General features: G+C 46.5%; 1 protein-coding gene across 3 annotated transcripts in view; it reads right to left on the bottom strand.

Moving 5' to 3' along the window:
* Positions 1-10,481, bottom strand: part of Chka (choline kinase alpha) — a 56,302-nt gene extending 45,821 nt beyond the window's left edge. For 2 of the 3 annotated variants that reach the window (XM_005351625.2, XM_005351626.2), the window contains exon 1: positions 9,846-10,480. In XM_005351625.2, the coding sequence (XP_005351682.1) occupies positions 9,846-10,183 (338 nt within the window). In that variant the 5' untranslated portion in view covers positions 10,184-10,480. Of the gene's footprint in view, positions 1-9,845 lie in introns of all 3 variants that reach the window. The other variant, XM_026781163.1, reaches the window with a different exon arrangement.
* Positions 10,482-10,807: the final 326 nt, after the last annotated feature.

The raw sequence follows: 10,807 nt of genomic DNA, 5'->3' as shown, positions 1-10,807 counted from the left end.
GGTCTCGAACTCACAGAGATCCGCCTGCCTCTGCCTCCCGAGTGCTGGGATTAAAGGTGTGCGCCACCACCGCCCGGCTTAGAGGCTTTTTTAAAAAATCTGGATTTGTCTTTATTGCTGCTCTTGCAGTGGACCCAAGTTCAATTCCCAGCACCCACATGGCAGTTCACAACTGTCTATAATACCAGTTCCAAAGGATCTGGCACCCCCACTCAGACATACATGTAGACAAAACACCAATGTACATTAAAAAAACAAACAAGCAAACTTTCGATTTAACATGGGAGTGCTTTGTCAAATAAGCCTAGTCTTTCATTTTTTAATGTGGTTTGATCTGGCTTACTGTGTTGGCAGAGAAATCTATTATCAGGGTACAGAAAACCTATTACATATACCGAGAAATGAGATCATGCTGGACGATAGGATTTCTAGCGGTTAGATAAAAGATAAAAATTCCCCCGGAACTTGTGAAATAGGTTCATGTCATCCCCAAAGGAGTCATTTCCCTTGCCTCTGGCAGAACCCATTTAAAACCTAGAAAATTTTTGTTAATTACACTGTGCTTCTGTTAAGATGAGGAGCAGAGACTGGAGAATCCCAAGAAGCTCACAGGCCACACACACACCAAACAACAAAGAAACCCTTCCTCAAATGAAGGCAAATGTTGTGTGTTGAGGACCAACCTGAGGTCCACATATGTGATATAGAATGTGCCTACAAGAGACAGTGAGAGAAACTGACTAAGTGATTTATATGACTCTACATTGACATACCTATCTATGGTTGCATATCAAAACAAATGCTGGCCTCCAGGTTTCTTCAGTCTATACTCAAATGTACCCTGTTCTACATTTCAAAGTGAAAGCAACCTAGCCCTTCTCACCTCCTCCTCTTCCCAAAAATTCTCTCTATCTCTGGGCTTCCCTCCCCAGCTACTCATCCTCTTTATAATCCACACGATTTCTTCAATAGGCACTTTCGCTTCTTTCAAAGATGGCCCTGGCCCTATACAGTCTGCTTTCTTTTCTCTCTGTGTTGGACTCTCAGGAAGCCTCTGGATATTTCTGTCTTATCTACAATAAAAACCTTCCTCCTAATTATAGAGTGGCCATTTTGGCAGTCTCTTTGGTGTGCCCCCTTGCATATCCCCAGCACACAAGAGGTTGAGGCAGGCATATCTGAGATCCAGACCAGCCAGGTCAGAAAGAAAAAGACTGTGAATTAGACTCTCATTATCTGCAAATTTACTTCTTCCAGTCACAAAGTATTCTGGATACTTCCAAGACTTTTAGGATTTCCTAAACAAGAACTTTTCTTAAAAACCACAATGTTGCCAGCCACAGGCAACATTGACTTTAGTCCCAACATTCAAAGATAGCGAGTCTTCTGGAGGCAAAAGCAGGAGAATCTGAGTTTGAGGCCAGCCTGGTCCACATTGTGAGCTCCAGGACAGCCCAGGTTACACAGGGAGCCCCTGGTTTTCTATTCATAAATTTATAAGGTCTAAGTGCACTCTTAAACTTCTATCCCTCCATTTTAAATAACTAGAGCTGCTGAGCTTGAGGCTAGCCTGTTCTACAGAGCAAGTTCCAGGACAGGCAGAAAATCTACCACAAAAACAAAACCCACAAAACCTAGAATTGGCCAGCTTTCTTCTTTCTCCCTACTTATCCTTCAAGACTATAGGAAGGGGAAAAATAGCCCGCTCACTAGAGACTTGCCTTCTGACTTCAAAGGCACTGTCAGCTCACCAAGGAGGCCACAAATATCAATCACCTAGGAGACCTAGAGTGGGAACTGACCCCCACCTTTGCACACTACAACAAAACCCCAGCTGGAATATAAGACAAGATGGTCATGCCCTTGGCAGCTGTAAATAAATAATGTCCTGTCTCAGTTTCGAAGTCCTTCAGGATGAGACACCACAGCATTGCTTTTAAACCATTGTTCCCGGGGGCTGGAGAGATGGCTCAAGTGGTTAAGATCATTGCCTGCTCTTCCAAAGGTCCTGCGTTCAATTCCCAGCAACCACATGGTGGCTCACAACCATCTGTAATGAGGTCTGGTGCCCTCTTCTGGCCTGCAGATATACACACAGACAGAATATTATATACATAATAAATAAATAATAAATAAATAAATATTTTTTAAAAAATAAATAAATAAATCATTGTTCCCTCTGCAGCAAGCATACTGCAGGCACAGGGTGTCTGACACCTTGGCACCAAAGCACAGGGAAGTCAAACAGGCAGCTTCTCAAACACTGGCAGCACCCTCCTACCACCAACTGGACAAGAAAACTGCTTTTCAAGTTTGGCTGCTCTGAAAAGTTCACAGATGATATATATCTTCCACATATAAAAGGAAGTCAGATCTGAGTTAATACAGGCATCAAACTTTCACAATCCTAAGAGTAAACCCAAATAACCATGACTTATTTAATCTACATCATATGACCTACATTAGAACACCCTTGAGCACATAGTGATAACTATGCTAACAAGCATGTAGTGATAACTATGGGCACTTACTAATATTAAATTTCTTGGACAAATGGCCCACCCCTTTAATTCCAGCACTTGGAAAACAGAGGCAGGTGGATCTCTAAGTTCAAGGCCAGCCTAGTCTACAAACTAAGTTCTATGACAGCCAGGGAAACACAAAGAAATTCTGTCTCAGAAAAAAAAAAAAGCCAAAAAAACCAAAAATAAAACCAAAACCCTCAAATTTGTCTAGAGCCAAAAATTGTAGTATTTACTTCAAATCCTGGTACTTGGGAGAAGCTGAAGCAGGAAGGTGGCTGCAAATGTGAGGCCAGCCTGATCTATAGAAGAAGTCTCAAAACAAAACTTGCTAAGTATGGTAGCATCCCCTTAATCCCAGCACTCTAGAGGCAGAAGCAGATCTGTGTTTGAAGCCAGCCTGGTCTATACAGTTAAATTCTAAGCCAGTCAAAGGCTAGAACACAGAGAAACCCTGTCTTCATGAACAAATTCATGAAGCCAGGCGTGGTGGCACATACTTTTAATACCAGCAATCAGGATTAAAGACAGAAGCAGGTGGATCTGTGTGTTCCATAACAGCTAGAGCTGTTACAGAAGAGAAACTGTCTTGAAAAACCAAAACAACAAAAAATCAAATGCATGGAGATAGGTGGATAGATATATAGATGTATCTCCTTCTCTTTCAGTTTTTCCTTCCCCCAAACTGGAACAGCAATCTATTCTCTAGTCTGACTTCCAACTGTACTCCTAACCACTATACTCTCCCTGGCCCCAAATCCTTATTTTTGTAATTTTTTTGCCACCAGCCCCAGAGCTACTGCAATACTAACAAACACAATAAAAGCATAAGAAGGTTCATTGTGAAAGACAGATTACAATCTTCGTGGAAAACTAAAAATAAGGGCCTCCCTGACATATATAAAAGGCAGAGAATCCTGGAGAGAAGTTGGCTGACAAGGTCCCAATGGAAGGGAAGATCAGATAAAATAAAAGCATTGCAGGTTTGGTGTAGCACTCCCCTACACTCTCCCCCCTCCCTCTCTCTCTCTGTCTCTCAAGCAAAGGCAGGAAAGAAGATTTCTGTGAATTTGAAGTGAGTTTGATCTACAAACTCTAGGCCAGACAGAACTACACAGTAAGACCCATTCACAAAATATTTTTTAAAAAGAGCAACAAAACAAAGTCATCAGTGTAGAAACTGGACAAGCCAAGAGATATGGCTAAAAACAAGGGGACAGTGGACAGAAGGAAAGGAAACACATACACACTATTCCGATCAACACACCAGTAAGTGGAATGGTAATTCGCTTAGTTCAGTGTGTGGAAAATGTGTGCTCAGAATACCCACCCAAAATTAAAAATAACATTCAGATTTACAGTGTCTAGTAAGGGACACAGAAAGAGCCCCTCAATCCAAACAAACAAACAAACAAAACCTCTAAGACTTGCTGGCAAACAGCTCCCTAAAAAGTAGACAGGCTGGCAAAAGCAGAGTAGAAGCTCATACAGCACCTGCTACAGAACAGGAGCTCAGTGTGAACAACTCATTTAAAACTTCAGGGACAGAGGGGTGTGCAAGCTTGTACCTTTATATAACCCTAGCTTTCAGGAGCCTGGGCTACCCAGGAAGCACTTGTCTCAAAAAAAAAAAGGAAAGAAAGAAAGAAAGGAAAGAGACAAAGGCAGGGAGGGAGGGAACATGGGAGGGAGGGAAGAAGGAAAGAAGAAAGGCTTCAGGCAGTACCCTAGTTACTGCCCATGATGAAGACCTCTTAAGAGTATACTCAAAACTTTTTTTTTTGGGGGGGGGGCTGGAGAGATGGCTCAGTGGTTAAGAGCATTGCCTGCTCTTCCAAAGGTCCTGAGTTCAATTCCAGCCAACCACATGGTGGCTCACAACCATCTGTAAAGAGGTCTGGTTCCCTCTTCCGGCCTGCAGGCATACACACAGACAGAATATTGTATACATAATAAATAAATAAATTAATTAAAAAAAAACTTTTTTTTATTCAAAATTGTTTTTAAAGAGGGATCTTTGAGAGAATGATGGGTCAGGTTAACAGCACCTACTTTTGCAGAGGATCCCAGTTCAGTTCCTAGCACCCACATTAGGTTCACAATGCCTATACATCTAACTCCAAAGGATCTAACACCTTCTGAACTCTGTGGGCAGGCACGCGCACACAGGGTTGGTTGCACACAGGGTTGGTTGCACGCATGCACGCACAACACTAAAATAAAACCTTTTGCTGGGCAGTGATGGCAATACACCTTTGATCCCAGCACTTGGAGGCAGAGGCAGGTGGGTCACTGAGTTTGAAGCCAGCCAGGTCTACAGTGGTGAGTTCTAAAACTGCCAGGACTATACAGTAAAATCCTGTCTTGAAAAAATAAACTTTTAATGGAACTGGGGGGGGGAGTATGGGTTTGTTGTGATTGTGTCTAATCGCTAGTCTCTTGACTACATGTCTGAATTCTGTGAGAGGAATATGGCCTTACTGGAAATCCACAGGTAAGGAATCTCTGCCAAGTGGGCCTGCAATCCAAACATTTGTAGAACCTGAGTTAAATATTTAAAACAAAGAATCACAGGCAGCTCTGGGGAGGCAGAGGCAGGCGGATCTCTGTGAGTTCAAGGCTAGCCTGGTCTACAAGAGCTACAAGGCCAGGAACCAAAAAGCTACAGAGAAACCCTGTCTCGAAAATCAAAAAAAAAAAAAAAAAAGAATCACAGGCATGTGGTGACATACATACATTCAGGCAAAATACTCATAAAAATCTTTTTGTTTATTTTTATTTTTATTTATTTATTTATTTATTTATTTATTTATTTTTTGGTTTTTCGAGACAGGGTTTCTCTGTGGCTTTGGAGCCTGTCCTGGCACTAGCTCTGTAGACCAGGCTGGTCTCGAACTCACAGAGATCCGCCTGCCTCTGCCTCCCGAGTGCTGGGATTAAAAGCGTGCGCCACCACCCCCCCGGCCAAAAATCTTTTTTTTTAGTTAAAAAAATAATAATAATCCTATCTTCTACTAGAGACTCAAGTTCCTCTTTGCAAAATAGTAAAATAGAACATAGAAAAAAATCCCAGTTATTTCTAGTTATCAACAAATGAATTATAAAATTTTTTAAAAGAGTTAAAAAGACACTGGTTAGCCAATTTTGAAAGTAAATAAGAGAGCTAACACTATCAACCTTTAAAACTACAATAATTAGGGGGGCTAGAGAGATGGCTCAGAGGTTAAGAGCACTGATTGTTCTTCCAGAGGTCCTGAGTTTAATTCCCAGCAACCACATGGTGGCTTACAACCATCTGTAATGAGATCTGGTGCTCTCTTCTGGCCTGCAGGTATGCATGCAGGCAGAACACTATATACATAAAAAAAAAATCTTTAAAAAAAAAAAACTACAATAATTAGGGCTAGATAGATATGGCTCAGCAGTTAAGAGCACGTGTTACTCTTTCAGAAGACTTAGGCTCTGTTCCCAACACCCTCGTGGCAGCTCTTCTGGCCTCCACAGGCGGTGCATGCATGCGCATACATGCAGGGAAACTGTACTCATACACATAAAATAAAATATAAACCAGGTGTTTTGGACACACCTTTAATTCCAGCACTTGAGACTGTGATCTCTGTGAGTTCAAGGCCAGTTTGGTCTACTTAGTGAATTCCAAGACAGATAAGGTTACACAGCTACACAGCAAGACTGTGTCTCAAAACAAACAAACAAAAAAAGTTAACGAAAAAGACCACAATAATTAATACAAGTACAGAACTTGTAAGTACAGAAGAGAGAGCCCATAAATAGAAGAAATCTCACAAGAGCAAAGGCGGTACCATGGAGTCAAACCGTACTTTTGACAACCAGTACTAAAACTGGACATCCACATGCACACACACAAAAGAATATAAATAGACTTAACACCTACAAGAAAATAAGCCTCAAAGGAATCACAAACATAAATGTAAAGTTTTTGCACACCAAACATGATGGTGATAATTTTTCAGATAATGCAATGAAGGCACAATCCAGAACTAAGCATGGAAAGCATGCTCAGGCCTAAGTACAACCCCTGACATTGAAAAAATTAAAGACAAAAAAGAAAAGCCAGGCTCAGAAGTTCATAACTGTAATCCCACCACTTTGGAAGCTGGGCAGAGAATTACTAACAGTTTGAGGACAGCCTGAGCTACAGAGTGAGACTCTGACCCCTCCCAAGACCAAAAAGAAAGCCAAACTGAGCAGAAGGGTTGCTGCATAAATTAGAGGTCACCCTTCAGCACGTGAGCCCATAACCAAAAATAATGAACAATTACTGCTCTCTAGGAACCAGTCTTCCATGAAAGTAACGCACCCACACCCAAGCATGTTAAGGGCCCAGTTGAAGGCCTGTAGAGCTGAAGTCCTGGGGAGAAAATGTAGTGGGGGGAGGGGTTCCTCCTTTTTGGTTCTCTCTGAGTAAGGCCTTGAAGGAGGAACTGCCTAGTTGTAGGGGAAATTTTAAAAGCAGCCATCAGGGAAAGGACTGCTAAGCAGAGGGCAGGAGCAAATGGGCCTGCTACTGGAACACACTCATTGAGAAGCACTGGGCCCAATGGAAAGAGCTCAGTTAGTCGCTGCGGTTGGGGGAAGGGCAATTTTAAAAGAGCAACAAAACGGCCCTTCTCAAAGGTAGACTGCAGCCCAAGTTTAGATCTTGCAAACGAGTTTAGATTTTATTTCCTAGCTACAAAAGACATGGGAGCAACTGATGACATTTGAGAAACACCTGGCAACAGGCTACAGAATGAACTTAGATAGAAGTTAGAATACATAAAATGCTTAGATCCCCTGGGGCCTCTGGTTACCATGTGTCTAAGCAAGGACAGGTAGTTCTGGGCTGTCCCTAGACTTTAGAGACCACGGTAGGAGAGACTTCTGAGGAATAGTGTAAAAAGATGGAGGAACCAGCCGGGCGGTGGTGGCGCATGCCTTTAATCCCAGCACTCGGGAGGCAGAGGCAGGTGGATCTCTGTGAGTTCGAGACCAGCCTGGTCTACAAGAGCTAGTTCCAGGACAGGCTCCAAAAACCAGAGAAACCCTGTCTCGAAAAAAAAAAAAGATGGAGGAACTGGACCAGACCGCTGTTAAGACAGAAAGAAGTACCTTCTGAGGCGGGGAGGAGCCAAAGGGCTAAACCTGGAAAGGCTGAAGGGCTATGTTGAAGCAATGTGATGAAAAACGGGGCAATGTACTAAACCCAGCAAAAAGCTATACCCAGGCCACTAAGCTTGTTTTACAGGTAGTTACCACCCACTTCCCCACATCTTAAATCACCTCTTTATTCCACATATTCTATAACTACGTCTTCCCCAAAGCACAGAACTGACAACATGCCCCATTTTTTTCTTTTTGGTTTTTCAAGACAGGGTTTCTCTGTGTAACAGCTCTGGCTGTCTTGGAACTCACTCTGTAGACCAGACTGACCTTGAACTAAAGGATTAAAGGTGTGAGCCACCAAGTCCAGCAGCACACCACATTTTAACAGGTACTGAAACCCAAAAAGAGAGTCCTATCTTTATTAACTCCTAAACCATGCGGTGGTGGTACACGCCATTCATCTTAGCACTCAAGAGGCAGAGACAGGCGGATCTCTGAATTCGAGGCAAGGCTAGTCTACAGAGTGAGTTCTAGGACAGCCAAGGATACAGAGAAACCCTGTGTTGAAAAACTCAAGGTGGGGGAGGCGACAGGGACTAACTCCTGTAGAAAAAGAAAAAAAGACATTCTCAGTGCTTTTGCAATTACTGGTTTGGGCAAAGCAGATTTAACTGATGAGTGACACACTCCCAAGAGAGAACCACATCCACGTAACCATGAAGGGCCTGGAACACAAAGTGGAAGTGCAGTCCATCCAAAGAGTTAATTTTGCTGCATTCATGACTCTGGTGAAAGACTGGGCATGGAAAAGGAATCAAATGACTAGAAACTGGATTTGAGGATTATGGATGGCAGCCAGCCAGCCAGCCAGTTTCTAGACACTTGGCACTCAACCGGGTCAACCAAACAGAAACTAGTAGAAAACGACCAAATGGGTTTTTAAAGGCCAAACAAAAAAGGACCTGTACTCAATACTGAATGCCGAACACTTGTGCATTAAAGGTAAGGGCAGAGCTGCATTTCTCCGTTAAGTCCGAATACATGCAAACCTACGTATTTTTTAAATTAAGATGAAATATTAAAAGGAGTAAGGAACGGCCAGGCAGAGTGGTGCATGCCTTAATCCCAGCACCCAGGAGGCAGGGGCAGGGAATCTCTGTGAGTCTGAGACCAGCCTATTCTTTTCTTTTTTTTTTTTTTTTTTTTTTGAGACAGGGTTTCTCTGTGGCTTTTTTGGAGCCTGTCCTGGAACTAGCGCTGTAGACCAGGCTGGTCTCGAACTCACAGAGATCCGCCTGCCTCTGCCTCCCGAGTGCTGGGATTAAAGGTGTGCGCCACCATCGCCCGGCTAGACCAGCCTATTCTACACTGTGAGTTCCAGGACAGGCTCCAAAGCTACACAGAGAAACCTTGTCTCAAAAAACTACAGAGAACTGAAGAGCCAAGCATGGTGGGCACATCTATGATCCAGCACTTTGGGAGGTAGAGGCAGGCTTATCGGTGACTCAAGGCCAGGCTCCAACACCTAGGAAATTCAAGCCCACTTGGCCTACAAGAGACCCCTTTTCAAAAGAGGAGGAATTTTCGCTACTTCTACTTTGGCTCATTTTTGGAGCCACGCCTCCAGGCGTTGGCCAGTAACACAGGCACACGAAGACAAGAACCTCAGAAGACTGTGGCCTTCCACCAACACACACCAACTCCCCTGTCTCCCTGCCTTTTGGAGACAGGGTCTCATTATGTAGCTCTGGCTGGCCTGAAACTCGCCACGTAGGCCAATCTAGCCCAGAACTCAAGAGATCAGCCTGCCTCGGCCTCCCAAGTGCCAAAGGAGTGGTGGGGGAGGGGTTGTGATAACAGACTAGAGGCACGACAAGGGAAAGTTACCCGGTGAGTTTTCCCCCTTTTTCTAGAGCCCAGCCACAACATCCCTTTTTCATTCAAGGCCTTCGTAAGGAAACGGCTTCTAGACACATCTATTTTGAGCTTCGGTACAGAATGTACTTGTGTGGCTGCATAGTATTGTTCTCCCGCAAGGGACCGGAGGCATCCCAGCACACATTTTCCCCGAAGCTCTCCCGAAGGCCGCCTGCCGAGCTCCGGGACGTGCTCCGGACCCTGGGCGCGGCGCTCACCTCTATCCCAGCCGCCGCCCCGCCCCGCCTCCTCGGCCCCCCGCGCGGCGCCGCAGCCACCGACCTGATGACACTGATGTGGAATTGGTCCTCGCGAAGGCCCCGCCAGGCACCAGGCAGGAACTCCTTGCACCACAGGTAGGCCCTGCGCCGGGTCCGGGGCTCCGGTTGCTCGTCCGATAGCGGCGGCGATGGCGGTGGGGGCAGCGGCAGAGGAGGAGGCGGCGGCGGTAGCAGCGCGAGAAGCTGGGACCGACCGCCAAGCTGCTTGGGCTCCAGCTCGCCTGCGGCGTCGCGCTGCTGCCCCACGCCGGGCGCCGGGGCAGCGCTGCCACCGCAGCTCAGCAGCAGCCCGAGCGGCGACGGCTCCGCCTCGCCCCCGGTGCAGAACTTGGTTTTCATGCCCGACAAGCGGCCGAGAAGGCGCGGGCGGCCGCAGCGCGAGAGGGCGACGCTCAGAGTCCAGCTGGATGCCCGCCTCTGGGGGCCAGGCGCAGGAAATGGCTCGCCGGCTTCGCTGACTGACCGGGCGGCGGTTGTGGGAGCGCGCGGGGAGGCGACGTAGGCGACGGCGGGGAGAGGCAGCAATGGATGGCGAGGAGCGGTGGCCAGAGGCGAGCGCGGAAGGCGGACGGCGGACGATTGCTGGCTGTAGTGGGCCGCGGCGCTCGCTCCTTTACATCGCCGCACGCGGAGCGCCGAGCGTCACCGCCCGCCCCCGCGCTCACCGCTGATTGGACGCCGAGGGGCATCACAACCGCCACCGCCCTCGCCACGCCGCGTTCCCATTGGCTGCAGTACAGCCCCGCCTCTCCTCAGGCGGTGAGCCCACGGGGAGGGCGGGGCCGGCGCACCGGAGGCGGGGCCTTGCGCAGGGGTCCCGGGGGTCCCGGAAAGACCAGCCACCTCGTTTGTCCGCGCTAGCACGGAGACGCCTTCGCGGAGTAGGGCCTCTCGGGGCAGGAGAGGAGAAGCCTCTGCAGCTTTGGCAGACGCTAGAGTGGGCCGGGAGAGGGACACTTTCCT

The sequence above is a fragment of the Microtus ochrogaster genome, chromosome 8 (assembly GCF_000317375.1).
Source record: "Microtus ochrogaster isolate Prairie Vole_2 chromosome 8, MicOch1.0, whole genome shotgun sequence".
Classification (NCBI taxonomy): Eukaryota; Metazoa; Chordata; class Mammalia; order Rodentia; family Cricetidae; genus Microtus; species Microtus ochrogaster.
Note: the sequence above shows the minus strand (reverse complement) of the source record. Positions and strands in the feature narration are given on the sequence as shown.